At 35.8% G+C, this 22357-nt stretch overlaps 1 protein-coding gene across 1 annotated transcript in view; it reads right to left on the reverse strand.

The window, feature by feature from the left end:
• Sycp2 (synaptonemal complex protein 2) overlaps nt 1-22357 on the reverse strand; it is a 62391-nt gene continuing 40034 nt past the window's right edge. Inside the window, exons 25-44 of the mRNA NM_130735.1 lie at nt 21667-21703; nt 18394-18455; nt 18243-18300; nt 17007-17062; nt 16549-16606; nt 13767-13929; nt 12348-12385; nt 11751-11927; nt 10130-10328; nt 8609-8814; nt 6217-6399; nt 5349-5439; nt 4585-4740; nt 3793-3902; nt 2229-2323; nt 2031-2130; nt 1571-1629; nt 1366-1447; nt 1205-1261; nt 1-156 (exon numbers count right to left, since the gene is read on the reverse strand). Of these exons, the coding sequence (NP_570091.1) occupies nt 82-156; nt 1205-1261; nt 1366-1447; nt 1571-1629; nt 2031-2130; nt 2229-2323; nt 3793-3902; nt 4585-4740; nt 5349-5439; nt 6217-6399; nt 8609-8814; nt 10130-10328; nt 11751-11927; nt 12348-12385; nt 13767-13929; nt 16549-16606; nt 17007-17062; nt 18243-18300; nt 18394-18455; nt 21667-21703 (2062 nt within the window). The 3' untranslated portion in view covers nt 1-81. The remainder of the gene's footprint in view (nt 157-1204; nt 1262-1365; nt 1448-1570; nt 1630-2030; nt 2131-2228; nt 2324-3792; nt 3903-4584; nt 4741-5348; nt 5440-6216; nt 6400-8608; nt 8815-10129; nt 10329-11750; nt 11928-12347; nt 12386-13766; nt 13930-16548; nt 16607-17006; nt 17063-18242; nt 18301-18393; nt 18456-21666; nt 21704-22357) is intronic.

Below are 22357 nucleotides of genomic sequence, written 5' to 3' on the forward strand. Positions count from 1 at the left end.
CATATTTGCAAGGCTACTTTATTATTTTTTCATTCATACACAAAAACTAATCAGATAAAGTGTGTTGACAGCAGCCAGATTTCATGCATTGTTTCCTTCATGATCCTTGAATAATGACTCCAGTCCTCTGCGTATGTTGAGAAGTTCCTCTTCATGCTGTGACCAAGGGGAAAGACAACCATTTGCATAAAGATACAATTAGTGCTGATTTCACCCACTCTCTTAGGGTCTGCATGGAGGTATTAGAGGATTCTCCCATCATTAGCAATATTCATGATACTGGAGAAAAGATTTGCAATCTTCCAAAACTCCACATAAAAAAATTTAAAGAAAGAGTTAAAAAATTATTCTAGGAAACTTTTCAGTGAGGACAAACTTAGGCAGCTAATTTGCTCAGAGCCGTGAGCTCGCAGCCTCTACACCACTGAGTGCTGCATGTCAGTAAACTCTCACAAGTACTTTAATACTTTATGTACATAAGGTTACTATTATTATGTACTAAAAACTTTGAGAAAACCCCTAACCATGTCTGTAACACAGTGGCATGTGTCTCTCTGGAGAACACCTCATCCGAGAATGTAGCTGGTAGCCTACTTGACTTCTAAAAACCCAACTATGTTTGTTTATGCAAATCAATGAAGTGTCATTGCTAATCCAGGTGACAGTTCTTCCACTCAGCAGTCTGGGTTGCTTGGCTTTAGTTAAAGTGCAGGGTGTGTTTAAACAGAGCAAATAAGCCATGTCTCCACTTAGTTTTTGCAAACCATTACCTGTTTCCTCTGAAGGGATTCCTCATCCATCCCTCATCTACTCTTACAAGGTCCCCACAATTTAAAGAACTAAAAAGTCACCAGGTCAGGTTAAATCTGCCTTCTCCAAACCTTCACAAAAAACCCAAAAGAAAATAACAAAAACCCTTTGTTTTTCCCATTAAAAACAAAACAAAACCCCATAGAAGTAAACAAGTGTGAAAAGTTTTTGGAAAAATATCACATTAAAAAAAACAACAACAACAACAACAACAAAACACAAAACGTAAAAAGTATGTCCATGTCTATAATCTGAGCATTCTGGAGACTGAGGCAGGAGGATCACAAATTTAAGGCCAGTCTGGGCTCAAGATCAAGAACCTATTTTATAAAACAGACAGAAAAAGGCACGAAAGCGAGGTAAGTAGACGGAAGCACCCACTTAGCTCACTCACCATCTCCTTCAGTAGCTTGTCTTGTAGCATTTTCATGTTTGCTTTCATCAAACACATCTGCAAGCAACATATTTCCCTCATGAAATTTATCAAATTTTCACAACAAAAAGGCAAGTTAGACTAACTAGCAAGGTTACAAGATAAGTATAGAAAATTTATACCTCAGATGTAAGAACATTCTCTTCATAAACAGAATTATAGACAAGCAAACTTTTATCCAATGAAGTTTTCAAAGCACGAAACCTAATAAATAAAATGAGAATGAACTTTTTACATAGCTGTTCACATTCCACTGTTATAGTGTAGCATATGTTATGTCTCAGCTACAAATGTACAGTCTTGTCCATTTAAAAAAAGCATACTAACCTTTCTCGCTCACTTTGGTGAAATGCCCTCATCTTGTGAACTATCTTTTCTTCGATGTCCTAAGTTTTAAGGTACAAAAAAATCCTTGTACTTTAACATGATTAAAAATTAAAACCTGAAAGTAGAATTAATGTATTTCTACTCTAAATTTAAGTAAAAACTGGTTATAGGCTAAGATTACTACTGTATATAGTATACACTTCTTCAAATTACAAGTATTACAAGTAAAAAAAACTCTCAGCTGTCTCCCACATTAACAAAGCTATTCATTAAAAACTTGTGGGAAATTTCAGAGTTCAACTGCAGCTGACTTAAGATAGAACTCTGCTTTAAATAATAATCAATTCAAATCAACTAATCAACAGACCTGCAACAGTCTCTCACAGTGTAGTACAATTTTAAAGACCTATACTTAGATTTTAAACATTAAAATTTTTTTTTAATTTTTAGAAACACAAACCACAAACTCTTTCTCCAAGTCTCGTAAAGTCTGTGAGTCTTTTTCAACTTTTTCCAGCTCATCTAGGAGAGTGACTTGGAATTTGTCAATATTTTCATCCCTATTAGAAAGGAGCAAATTGATAGTTTTAAACCACAGGACACAGAGCTCATAAGCACACAGTGCGCAAGGCTTACCAGACAGATTTGTGCTACAGACCTGTGTCCCCGAGCTTGACAGGCCATTGCCAACAGATGTTGTTGAGTCAGTTTCAATGTCTTTGTAGTAAAATCATCCATGATTTTATGTTGTGTCTGAAAAATACTTTTAACTTAAAACTTCTTTATAAAATAACAACCTGACCAAGACTGTATTATGAAAAAGTGTTTTCATAACACATAAACAACTAAGAAAAACTTAGAAAATTAGAGATGCAGTTATTTAGAGTCAATTTTTTATAATGAACTAGACTTAGCAGTAGCTACGTGTGTTGGCCAGGATTTGAATATAGTTCAGTTTGCTATTGTTTTTAAGGCTACTACATTTATGATAGTTATAAAAATTGCTATTGACAATAGTTTTGTTTTCAAGAGTACAGCTTAATACAACTTACCATTCTTCACAAAAGACTTGCACCTACCAGAGACACATAAGAGAGTTTAAAATTACAGATTCTCTTGACCTTGGGAAAATGAAGATTAAGAAATTTCAGATCTTGGGACTGGAGAGATGGTTCAGCAGTTAAGAGCACTGACTGCTCTTCCAGAGGTCTTGAGTTTAATTCCCATCCCAGCAACCACATGGTGGCTCACAACCATCTGTATTGGGATCCGAGGACCTCTTCTGGTCTGTCTGGATTGAGTGACAGTGTACTCATATATAGAATAAATAAATCTTAAAAGAAGTCAGATCTTATTTTTTGATAAAAGGAAAAGGTAATCAAGAGATAAGGTTGATAACTGGCTAATAATTGTACTTATCATTGTTCAAAGAAAAGAATGAACTAATTATTAGTTCAAATAAAGACACAAGAGAATGTGATCTTCCACCTAATATTACCAAAAGGTAAACAATGGTTTTAAGATGTACTTTGTATACACTGGATCCTCAAAAACTAAGGCACAGTATAGATCTGATGAAAGAAAGCTGGGAGTGTATATGCATTACTCTCCATGAATGATAACCTCTGGATTAAGTTAAAATGTCTAAAGAGGGTGAAGACATAACTATCTGTAAAATGCTCATCATGCAAGCATGATGATCCTAGTTCTGATACCCAGCACCCACATAAAAAGCGAGGTGCAGGAATATGTACTTGTAAAGCCAGATCTGGGGAGGTGGAAACAGTATATCTGGGGTCAGCCAGTACAATATATCTGAGTAAACAAATTGTACCTTCATTGAGAGATCACTTCTTGTCAAATAATCAATAAGGAAGGTAAAGAAGAATTGAAGACACCTAATATAGTAGGCCTTTGGCCTCCACAAGCACATATGTATGCACATGCACCAATCTGCAAAATGTATGCATGTACACCTCACTCACACAAAAACAAAAAAGTTAAATACCTAAACACTGCAAAGACAAACTGAACAGAAGAGAAAGAATTTTTGAGAGATTTATTTTAGAAATGAGAGAGATGTCTTTCATCTGACAATCATTCCAATTTAGCACATATGCAAATTATGATTCATGTATATCCCAGTTTTGTTGGCTAAGGATCAGACAATCCATCTATTAACTACAGTGTATATGGTATCGTGTGCTTAGGAGGTAACTCACGTCAGTTTTCCTTTTATAATCTGAGTTGATGTTATCATAAAACATCCCAGCACCTTGTAACTCCTGTTGCCAGTCCTTAGGAACAGAAAACTCTGGTGTTGATAATGAAGCTGTAATTTTAGACATTAAGAAATGAAAACAATGAGCTAACATTAATATATGCATTACTACAAAGTTTATCCTTGTCTCATTAAACTGAGAACAAAATTATTCTTCATATTTTATGGGTGTTTAAATCCAAAGCAGAGTTTTTTTCATTTTTATTAAAAGTGAAATCTTTGTCACAGAGCTGTTTGATAGGGCTATTGAGGCACAAACAACAACTAAGGTGCAACATTTGGCACTTTTAAATTTGATCCTTTAATAAGGTAGAAGTAGCTGGGTAGTAGTGGCTCACACCTTTAATTTCAGCACTCAGGAGGCAGAGGAAGGTGGATCTATGAGTTCAAGTCCAGCCTGGTCTACAGAGCTCATTCCGGGCTACACAGAGAAACCCTGTATCAAAACAACAACAACAAAAAAGCAGAAGTACCTGAAGAGTATTTAGTGGCAAACTAACACTTCAGATAATTTATATTTCAGTAAGATTTCATGATATGTAAGACATGAAATCAGAATATTTAGGACCCAGGCTACAACTTTTACAGAAAGTCAAATTTGTAATAAAAGTCTATATCCATCTTGGACTCACCCAAAGCTATTATTACAAAGAACTGTTTCATTGAAGTCATCCAAACTCTAAGAAACTACCCTGTAAATAACTGGAGTTTGACAAATTTTTGATGTGCTTACTTTCAGAGGTATGCTGATCGAAATGTTCCCTTTGACATAGTTTTTTGGAAACCAAATGTTCCCTTTCTTCTGCCTCTTGCACTTCTGCTTCACTGGGATTACTTAGCTCATCTTCTTCTAGGTACATCCGTCTTTTGCTACCACGTTGACTGGGACCTTAAACAGTTAAAGAAAATAGTGCTACAACAGACGCAACATATCTACTATTCTATTGCTTTAAACATAAAAGCTTAAAAACAACTATGTTAAAGTACGCAACTTTATAAATATTTTTATAACAAAATTGAATAATGACTTGAAATTGATATGACTTGAAATGTAGAATTTATTTAGGTGTGACTTTTAAATAATTAGTAATTACTTTAAAAGCAAGGCTGTGGCTAGAAAGATGTCTTAGTAGTTGAGAATACTTGCTACTCTTTATAGAGGATCCAGGCTCAGTTCTTAGCACCTATACAGTGGATTACAATTGTCTTTAATTTCAGTCCCAGCATACCAGACACCTCTTCTGGGCATTGCACACACATGGAGAACACACACACACACACACACACACACACACACACGGAACACTATGTATGTATGTATGTATGTATGTATGTATGTATGTATGTATGTATGTATTTTCAGACAGGGCTTCTCTGTGTAGCCCTGACTGTCCTAGAACTCGCTCTGTAGACCAGGCTTGAACTCAGAAATCCACTTGCCTCTGCCTCCCACCTGGCTAAAGTAAATCTTGAAAAAGCAAGACTATGTCTACAAACCTGATACATGAGTATTGTCATTGGGCATGTCAAACCATATTTTCTCTATTTTTTCACTAGACAATGAAAATGGAGAGGCTGCATGATTTTCCTAAAATAAATATTAGAAATTAGACGAGTACTATAAACACTTAGATTCATCTTTGACTATTCTTTATCAAACTCCCAAGCCAACAGATTTCAAATGTTGTCAAATTCTTTTCAGAGCATCTTACATCTAGCCTTTATTTTCATTTAAAGACTACTGCAAAAATAATATTTATGATAAATTAACATCAACCTCATGCTAATGGTTTTTACTAGACATTTTTGACATTTCCAATTTTCAACTTCTTGTTATTAGTGCCTTCATTTTGAGTAAATATGGAGACACAGAAAATTTCTTTTGAAGTGACATTTTTCACATTTAAACTCCTGTTTTACCATTTGAATACAAATTTGCATAACTTTACTTAGATTACTATTCTTTCTTTTTTAATTGATGTGCTCTTCTAGCCAGTTAAGGACAGCTCAAATCCTAGTTCCCCTTCAAGATACACAGTTTATTTTCATCTTCCATGTTATACAGGCAACATATCTTTACTGACTGTCCAATGGAGTGTCACGCTAACAAGAAGTTCAGCCAATCAGATTTCTATGTAGTCATGAAATCAGAAAGTCTTATAAATACGTAAACTCTGGGATTTTGCCCCTATATCCTTACTATTTTAAGACCTTCCTGTACTCATCTTAAAAGTTTTGATTTTTTTCCCATGACTAAATCATTCTACATGTTAGATATCAGATTCTCCACTCACAGAAACTGAAAAAGAATTATTTTTTCATTATGATTCCAACTGAATACTAGCAATGTGAGTTGGCACGTTACCTCTCTCTTGCTTTGCACATGGTTTTCACAGCTATCCGGAGATTCGGGTTCCATATAAAGTTTCTCTGAACTGTTACTGCTTACATCTGAATAGCTGTTACAATGTTGGGTTCTTTGATTATTTATCACTGAATTTGTATTTTTTATATTCATAACAGAATTATTCTTGGTTGTGTGTCTGGGCTATGAATGAATAAGACATACAGAAACTCAAAGAAAGTTAGATACCTGCTTAAAACAAGAAAAAAGCTAAGTAATACAGGAACAACTTATAATTTTAGAGCATCACCTCAATGGTAAAATTCAGAGCCCTCTTAAATGTAACATTAGTTAATTCAACAGCGGATATCTAGCAAAGCCCACGAGCGAAGATGCCTGCTAGCATGGCTTCTAACCCTCAGGGGCCAAGAGACTTTAACAAGAAAATAAAATGAAAGTATAAGAATTGATCATATAATGCAAAAATTGTAATACTTTATATAACTCTACAGAAAAAAACTATGACAATTTAGGGAATTAGAGAATTCAGTAAGATCACTCAAAATACAAAAATCATTAATTTTTTTTAGACAAGACCAAACCACTTACTTCTTGGCTTTTTGTCATAACACACAAAAGCAAAAAGCCTTTAAAACTCCCGAAATATAAACTGGGATGTGTGTGTGTGTGTGTGTGTGTGTGTGTGTGTGTGTGTGTGTGTGTGTGTAACACCTAGCAAGGGTAAAACTAAAGCAGTGTAGTATTAGCACTGATAGCCAGACTCACATGATCAACAAGAGTAAGCCTTGGGTTATAGTTAATGTAAACATTGTAAGTGGGAAACTTTAATTATTCATAGGAAATTCTGGAAAGACTGACACCTAAAAGCTTAAATCAAAAATTTCATTTTCACATTAAAGGGCAATAGATTAAGGAAGAATTAGGTCTTACTAATACAGTGCAGGTTGGCCCTGATATTTCAATCTTTCTACCTTTACTTGAGTGCTGAGACTACAGGTATGTATCAAGTATACCCATTAGAGTCTGAAATACTCTGATGATAAGAAACTTTATTAAAATCATCTGTCAGACCGGAGTTCTGGATTCCAGCAAGTGAATGATATAATGATATGTAGCCGATATAGGAACAATATCCAAACCCATATAAAGAACTCCTGGAAAGGCTGGGTATAGTGTGACACACCTTTAATTCCTGCACTTGGGAGGCAGAGACAGGTAGATCTCCAAGTCTGAGGCCAGCCTGGTCTACCAAGTGAGTTTAAGGACAGCTTGTGCTACAGACAGAGTGAGACCCTCTTTCAAATCCAGACCCCTCCCACCAAAAAAAAAAACTTCCAGTAAACTTTAATATAAATCAACAATTCCATTTACAAGTTGGAAAACATAAATAGGACTAGAGATGTAGCTGGTGTGGTGAACAATGCTTATCTAATGTGAAGGAAGTACTGGACTCAACCCCTAGTGCCATAAAAACAAAACAATTAATTCATTGGATATCTCAAAATTTCTCATTAATGCAAAGAACCAGAAAAATTCAAAGACAAAAGCATCAGCTAGAATACAACTGGAACTATGGAAAGGGGGCAGTGACTGCCTTAGTTCCCTGCAAGTGAGTATGTAGCAAACTAAACTTGCATCAGAATAGAAAGCATCATAGGTGATTAAGGAGGTTAGAATTAACTAGATGTACATAGACATTTACAAAGTGCCATGTGAAGGGTTTAAAAGATGCAAAAAAACATGATAGAATCTAACAGGATACTAGCTACTGGGATTTGTAGAAAAATGAGTCTTGCAAAGAGGAGGGCTGATAAGGTAGAGCAGGGCTTTCTCCTACATTTGCTTTAAAAAGCATAGCACTACTCTGAATTGTGCACACTGACAGTTTAACCTAAGATTTTGTTTGCAAATATCCCCTGTAAGACTACTGGTTGGGAAAAGTAAGGGTTTCTATAATCTAGAAATAGAAAACACACAACTGAAAGCAGTGGGTCAGCTGGTGTACCCTATCAGCAGGTGTTTAAGTTCTCTGATACAAGTGTGCTCAGTGTGCTTTTCTTTTAGTGACGGTACTGTATTCTAGTTCCTCATTCATGCTAGACAAGTGCTCTAAGTGACACCGTCAAGCCCTAAACAGTCATTACTACTATTTTATTATAAGCAATGGTTAGTACGTATTGAGTTTTAAAGCTCCTTATGCAACTAAACAGTTGAGCAACATGGTTTTCAACTACAATCTTTCCAATTTCGTCAACTTATTAATTTAATAGCTAAAACTTATTACAGGTTATATAAACACTGAATAATATATATGCAACACATATTTGGTAAACTACTAGCAAGTTACTTACCACTTTCAGATCCATATGATAAAAGAAAATTATATTCTTACCGAAAAGGGCAGTCCTGAAGCAGGTGAGCAACTCTTTCTCACACATACTGCACTGGTCTCACTAATTCTTGGTGATTTTCCATGACCTACCACTCTATTGCTTCTGTTTAAGAATTCAGGTGATGCAGCTTTTGGATATGGTGAAAGAGACTTTGTGATGTAGTCATAATCCTGAGTAAAATCCCTTTCTGTTATTTTCTCTGTACCTAGATTTCCCAGAAACATAAAGAGACAAAACAGTATTATTCTTCATGCTTGCTCTAGAATGGGCATGACAGATTTAATAATTTATCAAATCCTCAAGGATTAAGTGTATTTTAAAAGATACCAACTATATTTGAAATACTAAAACTCTCAAAATTGCCCAGTTTAAAATTCAGAACTTTCAAAATAATTTAAACAAAAATATTTACATTATGAGATTAAATATAATGATCAACTTACGTGTTACGTTAAACATCTTAACATAGTAACTGCTATAAAGTAAGAGAAGTTTTACAAAGTCAGTTGATTTAAATCACTTACTAAAAATGAGGACAGTAAATCTGGGGGAGACAGCTTAGTCAGTAAAGTGCTTGCTGCATAAACCCATCAGGACCTGAGTTCATTCCCTGGACCCACATAAACAGCCAGATGTGGTGAAATGTGCATGTAATTCACAAGCTTGGGAGGTGACTCTCTGGAGCTCCTCAGCCAGCTAGAAATTCTATTAGGTGGGCCCAGGTTATCAGTGAGACCCATTTTCTTAAAGAGCTTGGGAACATTCTATATGCACACGTACATGATACATGCACATTTTTTAAAAAAAAGAGGATGTAAGCTTTAATAAAAATCAGTTCTTAGTTTTTAGCTCAATCAAGGTGTGTGCATCTGTCTTTAGCTTATCTAATGTGACACTGATTCTGAGCATTGAGAAAAATCCAAGGACCTTGCAGCTACTTTAGGGGAAAGAGATATGTTAAGTCTTGAATTTAACTGAAATTATTCATATTTGGGATTGCTTTAAAATAGCTTCACAGGAACTTAGTTTTTGTAACTGAAAGACATAAGTTAAATCTCTAAGAAAATGAATTTTCATTACCAATTATTTTACATAGCAAAAACCTGTTTCTGAAGATAATCTGTGAGTTTACAGAATCACCACAATATTCCTTAGATTTTTGTCAGTTTATTGTATAAAGGATCCCATATTCTTATGTTAATAAATATTTTAGCTTAAGTATATTAAAATTGTTGTTACATCTTCATTTTATAGTTTATGAATGTTAAATATTTTCACATTGAATCATTTTATTTTTAACATCTTAATATGAAAACTTTGGATATTCTATTATGTTCTCAAGTTGGCAATAAAACAACAACAAAAGAACCCCAAATTATTAGCACTTAACTAGTTTAAAATGAACCTTTTAGCTCCTATCTCAAATATCACAAAATTAGTCTTTAAATATTTTCATAGACTCACAAAAAGAAACCATTAAGTACTCTTGTAAAGTGCAAGGGAAATGAAGAAACACTGACATCTCATCACTTCCACAGATGACGAGCTCCCAGACACAGATGCAGAAGACAAGTACAGACTGTCTTCTCTCCCATTTCTTAGCGTAGATGAATTTTTCTGTTCTTCTGAAGGCTGTCCTTTCAGCGCTTCTGTATTGAAGACTTTCTGTTGTTTCTTGGGCAGTTTCTTTGTTTGGGCGCTGGAATGGACAGTCTCCTCCTAAATGCACCAATAACTTCAAATTATGCTCATACACTTCAATAGTTGGACCCATAAGTTACACTACAACATTGATTGACTTATTACTATAGCATAACATGAACTTAGATATTAGCAAAAATATACTCCAGTGTACTAGGAAAATATATTGAATACTTGGACTATAATTGTCTACAAATAGAATATTGTTAAGGATTCAAAGTTTAGAGAAACTTTAAGTATCCAATTAGAGAAAACAGAATTCCTTAATTACATGGTGTTGGAACCCTAAGAAATCTGTGTACCAGTATGATAAAGGGAGACATACATGAATAAGGCTGTGGATCAAATCAAATACACTTGAGAAACCCGGGACTTTACTTAGAGTAAAAAGTAATAGAGAATTTATTATAGTTCTGGGCAAGAGCTTGAAAAGACATTTTAAAATGAATGAGATGAATGGCTTAAAAAGACATATTAGATGGTCAGTATAACATTAAAGCAAGAAGTAACAGAAAATATGGCGATTATTGTCAGATCCAAAGAAAACTTCACTTCTTCAAATTCTGAGGGTTAGACAAAAGCCAGCATTCTTCAGGAAACCGTTTCCTCTATACCAAGTAGACAGATTCCCTATCACAGGGGCAAAGAGACAAATAGCTATTGATGGTGCCTATTAGCATGCTGGTCTGAAATGTACCTATTATACATGCATCCTGGTTTCTCTCCTCCCACTCCTTACCCTAAACCTCTCCAGTTCAGAACTTTCCCCACCCCCAGCTTTTCCTTTTAACCTGCTACTTTGGCTATGCTCGCTCTCAGTCTCCTCTTTTGTGCTCACTTAGTCTTCTTTGCCCTCACAACTCCTTGTCTTCATCCCTTTCCCTACCTCCCCTCATGGTCATGTCCAGTCTGCTGGCTTTGTTCAACCTAATACTTCCCCCTCCAAGTTGGATTCATCCAGATGCATCTGGCTATACTTTCCTCTAATATCTATAACAAAATCCTTCCACTTAACTATACCTTGGAGCAGTCATGTTAATCAGTTTAAAAAATTATGTCATAATGTCTTTAAAGTGTTTCAGGCAAGTCGTAACAAGAACACAAACAAACAAGAGGAAATGGTGGTTTAATGGGTTAAGATCAACATAGTGTTAGTTGTTAAAGTCTGATCTTTAGCATCAGAAATCTGGGCTCAAATTCTCTCCACCACTCCTCAATATGTAGATTTTTATATCTCAAGCCTCAGATTCTCACTTGAGCTTAAAAAAAAATGAGAGTACTCACAGTAATTAACCATCTACATATCAAATTTTAAGGTAAATCTGTAAAGTTGCGAAAACTAGCAACATGCATATTATAGACACTATTTGAATATAAATGTAATATTTAGTATAAGAAAACTAAATTTAGAAATTATCGATTTTAATTGTATTTATTTACCTTTGTTGGTAGTTTATCTTTAAACAAATATGAAATTTCTTTTTCACTCTCTGATTCTGATCCTGAAGTTGAGAGATCTTTGTAATTTTTTTTTGTTTTTGTTGCTCTTCGTGGAAGTCTGGTTCTCCCATCTACAATTACTTCATAATCATTTTTCGCAATGTTTTTACTGAGTACCTTTAGGGGAAAAGTTTCTGAATATTGTAAAATTAGTTACAGATATATCTGAAATATAAACTATTTGCTATAAAAATGGCACAATGACAATTATATATACAAATATGTAGGAATTAAATAATTCTTGATTAGAAATCTTAAGTGGTTGCATTTTCTGTTGCCATTCCTATCATCTATCACTGTTTTATTCCCACCAGGCAATATCTAAGATGACCAATTTTCTTCAAATTCAAATATGAGTGTGCACATGTGTACAGCTGCACACATCTAGAACCAGAATTAAATACATTCAAAATGCAGACACTGATTAAAGATAAAAATGAGGGAAAATAATGCAAAGTCAGGACCAAGGATCAGGTGTGGGGGCGTGGCACGTTATTGTTAGAACAGACATTGAAAGGTACATTATCTCTCAGTTACCACTGTGGATCTTGGCTGTCCCTTTTCCGTGGATGACCCTGCAATTCAGGAAAATAAGATTAAAATTTTCAACCAATAAAATTTTCAAAACATTCTTGGAAGTATAAATTTAAAATCATAAAATAACACGCCCCTCACCTTTAGTACTTTTACATATTTAATAAGCTTCCCTGCTTTACATGATGTCAAGCCACCACGACACAGGGACCCTTAATCTCAGTTTTTCTGCTGGAGAATGTGGTCTTCAGGATTGTCAGGCTACTCTGGGGGCATGCCCTTTCCCTACACTTTGTTCATCATGATAAGAAATAAATCTTTAGATTCATTCAAAAACTTAAATATTCAAAATGGTAACTCACTAGTGTTTGATATAGTGTAAATTTCCTGTCTCCCTTTATATATTACCAAGCTTTTAAAGAATATCATCATCCATGAATCCATCTTTAACTTGAGGAGCCTTTGGGTAAAGCTGAATCTACATGTTCTCTTCACTCCCCCTAATCATCTTTATGCTAATCATTTTGCTGAAATCTGTTCCTATTCACTTGCTTAAAAAATTCACTTTAAGTATGTGTTCTAATCAGACACCAAACTTCTTAAAGTAGTATATCCTGTATGACAACCTACGACTTGCTTTAGTTTGTATACCATCACTTTCCTTGGACTTAGCCATACTACTGACAACAGTTTTAGTCCCACTTGCTTCTTGGCTTCCAAACACATTATATGCCATCATTTTTATTTCTTAGAGAGCTAAAAGTGAGATTATCAAAGCCACGGAAGCAAAGCTTATTTACAAGAGTCTTCTAATATAGTCAATAAACCAGTTCATACTTATTAAGCTTACCATCCAACACTGCAACAAAATAATTTTCATAGAAGAATTTTTTAAGTATTTATTGACTACAATATTTAAAACCCCTACCACCACACTGAGATCCCTAACATTCATGTTTTAAATAAGTTTCTCTAACAGTAGCCTCTAAGAGAGCATTTGCATCTTACATTTCTCCAAAGCTTCTTGTAAACATGCTACTTCAAGTCCAAACTCAGATCAGATCTAGCCTCATCTTTCACTATTTTGTGATAAATATTATATATTCTAGCTATAACAACTCTTAATTCATTGACCATACTATACTATTTCATACTTGTCTTACATATAATTCTGCTTCTTCATGCATCTGGTTGGACTCTTACACCTTTTGCAAAATTCACCCAATATTTCTAAACACATGCCAAAATCCACATCTATTTTAACTTCTTTCTAAGCCAATCCTCCTTTGACTGGCCATTTTTTAATATTGAAATAAAAGCTGATTTCCTTAAAGTAAATATGAATTTAATTTACAAGGCCCAGAGCATTTTATATAACTGAAATAAATTATTTGCAACATAATCTAAAATGTAATTTCTTACTTGATTTTATACTTTTACATTTTTTTGTGTTTTTATTTCTACTATAATCCATTAGTCTTTTTGATTTTGGTTTCCTTAGCCAGCTAATGTCAGTCTTGCTGTCATCCCAACCACATTCTGTTTCAGTGTCACTGAAGAGAGTTTTCCTCTCATGACTTAATATCTATAGAAAGAAAATCAAAAAACATGTCTTAGTATGTGGCATACATAGTAAGGCAAGCTTTTACATACTCCAAAGAATAAACTAAATGCTGGTTGAGTTTTGCCAATTTTGTTGCTGTCTGCTTGATCATTCCAGACTGGTGAGGGCTCAAACTCAGGGCTTTTTATATGCTAGGCAAAAGTTCTACCACTGTTGGTACATTCTTAGGTATAATTTTTTAAAAACATTCCATGATTTATCAATAAATGGAATTTTTCTCATATTGTCCATGGTTAGTTAAATGCCAGGTTAACTCAAGTTCTCATTTTCATAACATTCACTTATATAGAGAGTGCTCAGGACAGCCCAACACAGCAGTCTTGGTTTCCTCATCTTGAAGTCTTGCCCAAGTCATCTTCTGATGGGGTACATTTAGTGACATAATTGACCATTTTCTAGCTTATTCTCACACTAAACTCTCTGAGAAACACATCATATGAAAAGTTCCAAAACTGTTGTAGGATTGGCTATGCCATCAAGGTTTTCAAGGCGCCATTTTCCAAGCTAGATTACACCACTTTGGTAACTGTTCCTAACTTGAAATTCCCCCAATTCATTCCCAGTTAAGGGAGAACGGGTCTCACTGTATGTCCATCCTATCAGTAGTAATCTGCATTTAGAACAAGTCAACTATACACAGTGTAAGTCTCTCAGAAGGGCGAAGACTAAAGAATATGTTGGAAAAACATCAAGGCATTGCTGCGCTCTTGGTAACTTCATTTTATGTTTCTCTTTGTACTTTTTTGCTGTTATGCAGGTCATGTAAGTTACCTTTGATCCAGCATGGCTTCCCTCTTCAGGTTCCTCTTCTATTTTGTCCCTTTTCAATGTTTCCACACCCACTCTTATCCAGTACATTCACACTAGTTTGATTAGACGTGAATATGTGAAGAGAAATTTGAACTACATTCTTTCACTGTATTTATTGATGGGTTAAGTCTCGGCATTTAATTTTGAAAGCATGAAGCTGTCAATGTCATATGCAAATTTAGAAGGAAAAGAAGTCCAACTTTATTTAGTTTGGCTTTTCTACTATATAAGTTTTGCAGGTGGAGAAGTGAATTTGAGGACTGAACCTTTATTAACACTTGGACTAGATCACTGTTAACAGGCTATGGCCTGAGGAGTCCTGCTTCTGAGAATCTAGACTCAGACTTTTCAATGCTACTTTTCTTAATTACCACCATCTTTTGTGCTCTAGATTCAGGACTTGAAAGGTATTCTCAAGCATCTACAAATAAAGATAAATGTTGATTTGTTTCTTCCTCACCTTCAGGATTTAAAGATAGAAAACCCTTATCCCCAAATTCACACTGCCATTTTGCTTCCTTTACTCCTGTTTATTGGGTATGTTGTTTTTGTTTTTTTTCTAAGGATCCCTTGAGTTTTTTCCAGAATGGAAACCCACTATGATAAACTGGATGCCACCATTCAGTGTCATTCTGACTCATGTGTACACACCTCCATTTGTTAACCTCTCAAATTCCCTCCATGAAGGCATCAAATACCAGAATCAAAGCCATCTGAAGGGTTGTATCGACAACTCACATGATTTTACATCCATGAAAACTTCAGATCACTTCTCAAAAGACAATGACAACTGCTTTGATGGTGCATCAGGAAAGTTAAGCAGATGAAGCAGGAGCACACTGCACATCACTTTTAGGTCTAGTCTCACCTCATGGCAAGTCCTAGTTCCAACAGTACTATACAGGCAGGTTTTTTTTTTATCTCTATAATACTTGTATTATTCCCTTGTTTTACTTTCTATTTTGTAGTCCTTGAAGTTATATACAATAAAGATCCTTAACCCAATAAAATTTGACAGAGCTATCTGTACTTCGGTTTTAAAAATTTCATATGGCTATCTCTAGAATTAGCCATGTTCCTTGAAGAGCAAAAATCTCTCCATTATTCCCTACACATATATTGTTGTGCTTACCCACTTTAGAAAAAATATCCAATCTATGAGCCAAAACACAGTAACAGAGTCTCATATCTGACTGTGAACTGTTTGCCTGCACACATGGAAGTGGAACTGGAATGACAGATGGCTGTGGGAAGCCATGTAGGTGCTGGGAATTAAATTTGGGTCCTCTGGAAGAGCAGCCAGTGTACTCCCAATCTCTGAGCTATCCCCTTGAAGGCCCTGAAAGTTATTTTTAAGCACTAGCATGTATTCTCCAGTTCAGTAGTCTCAAGTATTAAAATGTTTAAAATAAATACTCTTTTGAAGGTTTCATTTGCGTGGTGTGTGTGTGTCTGTGTGTATTAAGCCACATGTATGTAATTATATGCAGAGACTGGAAAAGGACATCAGATCCAATGGAACTGAAGTTACAGATGGTTTGTGATCTGCCCAGTGCAGGTGCTGAGAACTAAACTCACATCTGTGAAGAGTACCAGGAACAGGAGTCACTGCACTGAGCCCCACGGCAGCACAGGAGACACTGGTTCAATTGGCACATTACAGTACATTACATCACATTACATCACATTACATCACATTACATCACATTACATCACATTACATCACATTACATCACATTACATCACATTACATCACATGGTGCAGCTTACTCTTTCATCTTTTGTTTTGAGAGAAAGGTCACGTTCATCACGGTTCCTTACATCTACCCTGGAGGAACAAAAGTACACATTAATTTTAAACATGCATCACATTTTGTTTTTTCTAACAGAACTGGAAAATTACTAAGATTTCAGATTTAACTTTCACTAGTTTTAGCATTAGCTGGGTAATTATTAATCCTTTCTGAGCTCAGTTTTAAAAAATGAGTTTGGATAAAGGACTAAATTTTCAACTCTATATCAAAGCCATAATATTCAAATTAGCAATTATCCTTTATACATTCAATTTAAAAATAAGTGCTGATGTAGTAGTCACAGCTAGGGTAAATCATGACAGTCCTTTCATATGTCAAAAACTCAGACAGGATTAAGAGAGACCATTATTTAAAAGAAAGTATATGGATCTAGATAGAATGCGATATATTGAATTATAATTTTAAAAAACTTACAATTTTATTGAATTATCCATACTAGCTTCTCTAGTTGTAGCTTGAAATTCTTGGATCTAAACAGAAAATAAACAGGAACAAAGAAAAAATAAGACATATCAAAAATGAGAGAAATGCAAAGGAAAAATGATCAAAATCTAGTTTCATTTCTGAGAATAAGAATTGCTCATTAAAATCAGCTTTCCATAGTATTTGTTGTTTTAAAACTAAACAATTACAGTAAAAGTAGACTGAGAGTAAAGAAAATCAGAGTATGTTTATCACAGTAAGGACCAGTATTTTTCTTGTGACAATGCTTTATGGTAAAAATCTTTCACATTCTCAGAGACTAGAACTTTTGCTGGACCTTTCTCCTATAGTAAATAACACATGTTGATGTCACTTAAGACTGCTCATCTACAATTTACTCAATCTTTTTTTAACTTCCCTTTAAGGAAACAAACAACTTTACTTGCCTTAGATTTCCCATGTAATCAACTTTTACAACCTGCTACCATACTTAATCTGTAATCTTAAATTATGCACTCTTCCATGCCCCGACTCAGAATAAATGCACAAGTACTCTAATGATCATTTGATAAAGACAGAAAAAATAAGAGGTTGAAAGCAGTCTTATAAAATGAACATCTTCCATAACACTGAACACAGTATGTGGCTATCTCTTGATAAAAATGTCAAACTCTGTTTCAGATTTCTCTCTGTAAGCAGCCATCATTCCTTCCCCAATAGGATGCTTTCTGGGCTGTTCAAATAGACACAGACAAAACATCATTTTTGTTAGGGCACATAGACACTCAGAGAGACAACCCAAGGAGAGATTCACAAGACAACCTTCAGGTAGGCGAGGATTCAGACTTATAAAACAGACAGAGGAAGGTGTAGAAATAGGGAGAAAATGTTAAATAACAAGGGAAGCATTTTGGTTTCTTCTTTAATGGGGGACAACAACCCACTGGTGATTCTGAGTTTCTTATTAACGCATTTAAACAAATTACAGTTTTCTTTAAAGAGCAAGTCTAAGGTACTGTGAAACCCCATTTAACTCATTTTTCTATACTGAAAAAATAGGAAAAACCAACTAGATATACTTATGCTTGCTAAACAAAGCTTTCATATTTTAAACACTGTAAAGTACATCTATCCCAAGAGGAATCTTAAATGTATGCTCATAAATGCATATAGCTTCAGGGTGACTACAGAAGAACTAAGCACAACATCAGTGGATTTCCAGCTTACTCCAAGTTTTATAACAGGCTCATCGGCTCCATTCAAGCTGAAATTATATACATCATTCCTGTGAAAAACAAAGATAAATGTTGTTAGCACCACTGCATACAGAAAATATCCAGTCTCTTCAAATAACAAGCACTTATGAAAATTTACTTACAGTGGACATTCAGAAGTAACATTAACAACAGTCTTCAGTTTTCTGTAACTCTTTCTCTGAACCTTTCCCAAAACATGAAAGAGGTGTACATAAAAACATTTAAACATGATACTAGCTGTATCAGATAAGTCATATGTGCAACTGAATTGTGACACATTTTCTAGTTGTACATTCAACTAACACAAATCTAGTATTTGTAACATTTTCTTTAGTAAGACTGAATCAGACATGTTGATCAATGGAATAAAATTGAAGACCCAGAAATAAAAACCACACAATGACGAACACTTGATCTTTGACAAAAAAGCCAAGAATATACAATGGAAAAAAGAAAGCATCTTCAATAAATGGTGTTGATCTAACTGGCAGTCTAAATGTAGAAAAATGAAAATAGATCCACATTTGTCACCTTGCACAAAACTCAAGTCCAAGTGGATTAAGGGGAAAGGAGAAAAGGAAGGGCAGGCAGTATGAGGCATAGGATGAAGCAGGAGGGATGCCCAGAGGGCCAGGAGAAAAAAAAAGTACAGAATACCCAGGATACAGTCCACAGAACTCAAGGTTAACAAGCCAAAGTGCCCAAGTGAGAACGTCTCAATCCCACTTGGGAGGAAGAAGAAAGCAATCATGTGGAGTCAGGGGACTTGGGTGGGAAAGGGGATAGGGAGGAGAAGAAGGGAACATGATCCGGTATTGGGGAGGGACAGGACTGAAGCCCTGAGGTCCAACAGAAATATGGAAATGGGCAACCTTGGGAAGTAGGAGGTGGAGGAACCCTCTAGAATGTACCAGAGACCTGGGAGGTGAGAGATTCTCAGGACTCAAGGGGACCTTAGATGAAATGCTTACAGTGGGGAGAAGGAACTTACAGAGTCCACATCTAGAAGAAAAACAGGGCATCAAGTGGAGAAATGGGGTTGCCAACCCACAGTCCAGAACTCTGACCCAAAATTGTTCCTGTCTGAAAGAACTGCAGGGTCAACAGTGGAGTAGAGCCTGAGGGAAAGGGGGTCCAGTGACAGGCCCAAACTGGAATCCAGCTCAAGAGGAGGCCCCAAGGTCTAACACTATTACTGATGCTATTGTGTGCCTACAGAGAGGAGCCTAGGATGGCTGCCTTCCAAGAGGACCAACAAGGAGCTAAGAGAGCAAAATGCAGATATTTACACCCAACCAATGGACAGAAACTGATGACCCCTGTGGTTGAATTAGGGAAAAGCTGAAGATATTGAGAAGGAGGGCAGCTCCATAGGAAGGCCAGCAGTCTAAAACTAACCTGGACCCCTGAGATTGATCAGACACTGATCCACCAACCAGGCAGCATACACCAGCTGATATGAGGCCCCTAACCCATATACAGCAGAAGACTGCTGGGATTTGAGTCAGTGAGAAAAGATGCACCTAACCCTCAAGAGACTTGAGGCCCTAGGGAGTGGGGAGGTCTGGTAGGGTGGGAGGAGGAGGTATGAGATGTGGAACAGACAGTCAGAGGGTGGACCAGGAGGGGGATAAAGACTGCTGAACTGTAAAAAAAAGGATTAAAGAATAAAAAAGAAAGAAAAAAGGAAAAATATTGTTATTCCTCTTCCCCTCCCCCAAAAAGAATGAATCAACTAAGTAAAAACATCTCCCAACTAGACTACTGTCTTGCAAAGACAGTTTGACAGCATATCTAAATCTAATGGAGGATTTAGAGAAAGGACTAAGGTAGCTGAGGGGGTTTGCAACCCCACAGGAAGAACAATATCAACCAACCAGACACCCCAGAGCTCCCAGGGACTGAACCACCAACCAGAGCAATCAAGGAACAACCCATGGCTCCAGCTGCATATGTAGCAGAGGATGGCCTTATTAGGCATCAATGGGAGGAGAGGCCCTTGGTCTTGTAAAGGCACAATGCCCCACTGTAGGGGAATGCCAGGGTAGGGAGGCAGGAGGGAGTAGGTGGGTGGGTAGGGGAACACCCTTATGGAGGCAGGGGGTGGAAGGGATGGGAGCTTTCCAAAGGGGAAACTTGGAAAGGGTATAACATTTGAAATGTAAATAAAGAAAATATCCAATAAAAGCAAAGAAAACACCAACCAACCAACCAAACAAACAAACAAACAAAACCCTAATAGCAAGCCATTCTACGTCTCTATTCGATTCAATAAGCAGTCAACAGTAGCAACAAAATAGCTTTCTGAACAAGAGTAGGACATGGTTAAAGTTGGGGATTTTGGAAAGTAAAGAAGCTAGTGTTTGAATGTCTGACACAAAACATGCTATAAAGCAAAGAAAATGATACATGACTATTGTAATAACAAGCCAAGAAGTGGAGAGTGGACCCTTGAAATTTGACAAATTTAGTGAACATGTTTTAAAAAAACTATAAACGGTAAGTCAAAGATCTATGTTTTTAAGCCTAGGCAAATAAATATTTTAACAAAATCAAGATTCCAGGATTTGGGGGTTGGGGATTTAGCTCAGTGGTAGAGCACTTGCCTAGCAAGCGCAAGGCCCTGGGTTCGGTCCCCAGCCCCGAAAAAAAAAAATTCCAGGATTTGTCAGGCTAGATGGGACCAGCTAGCAAAACAAAACAAAAACCAGATAAGATATTGTGATAGACAGAATCTAGACTAAATCATAGACCTCTACATGAAAATACTAGGTCCCTATTTGAAACTATTTTCATGATATGGGACTGTATCTAGTGCTGCAGACATGGTAGACCAAGTGCTAGACGCCACAGAGGTAGATCCTTAGTTGTCTTCTTTTGAGACTGGATCTCACTAAAAGTTACCTAGGCAGTCCCTAAACTTGTAATCCTTCTGCCTTAGCTTTCTGAGTAACTGGGAATTATAGGAGTATAACATGTGGTCCAGTTTAAAAAGAACATTTACTTTAGAAAACAGAAAGTTAAGGAAGTGTTTTAAGTAACTTGTGACTAAATTTGTCTATTGTTATAATCCATTTAGCAGTACTCTATAACCTTAAATCCAATTCCCTTTTTATAAAAAATATTTATTCATATTTTATGCACATTTCTGTTTTGCTTGCATGTATGTCTGTGTGAGGGTGTCAGATACCCTGGAACAGGGGTTACAGATGGCTGTGAGATGCCATATGGGTGCTGGGAATTGAACACAGGTCCTCTGGAAGAGCATCCAGTACTCTTAAACTCTGAGCCATCTCTCCAGCCCCACCTCAATGTCATTTTCTAACTATTATTTTAGTGCTTACAATCAAATACTGAGTCTGACTGTGGAAACTGGTGAGTTAAGCAGCACCTACCTTATTGAACTGCAGTTCAGGTTTCTTTGAAAACCCACTACAGAAAAAGAGAGTGGCGATATTTAAGGAATGACTCAGTTATCAGTAAAATATTTCTCTCAAACACTACCATAAATACTAAAACATATATGGATTACTAAATTAACTATGCTAAAAATGGGCACCAACACAAACTTAAAACCATATCTCTCGTCAGTCTGATAGTTTTTCAATCTAACAACTATGACTATCATAAATTAAAATCTAAGTTGCTTCAATAACATAGGAGGAAGTTCTAAATACTATAAAAGGCTTAGTTAATTCAGGAAAGTACTTTTTTACTGCATAAGGCCAGAGTGAATTTAAACATGAATGAACAATCTCACAGCCTATAAATGGGTGCTTATAATAAGAATCATCTTTCAAAAATATTGCAAGCAAGAAATACTAGTTAATATAATTATTTCAGCTCACTGACACTCCATATTTCATTAAGCAATAAATTTTCAGCACACTTAGCTTTATCATTACTGGGTTCTATAAATAAAATTCTAAGTTGTTTCTATCTTATAGATTTCTCTCTGAAAGCCACACTGCATTGTTTTGTACTTTTGATATGTTATACAGTATAATCACACTCTAGGATGCTCTATGTCTTATAATTTGCTACTAATATTAGTAATAAAAATTGGTAATTACTTTCTAGTAGAAA

The sequence above is a fragment of the Rattus norvegicus genome, chromosome 3 (assembly GCF_021556685.1).
Source record: "Rattus norvegicus strain SHRSP/BbbUtx chromosome 3, alternate assembly SHRSP_T2T, whole genome shotgun sequence".
Taxonomy (NCBI): Eukaryota; Metazoa; Chordata; class Mammalia; order Rodentia; family Muridae; genus Rattus; species Rattus norvegicus.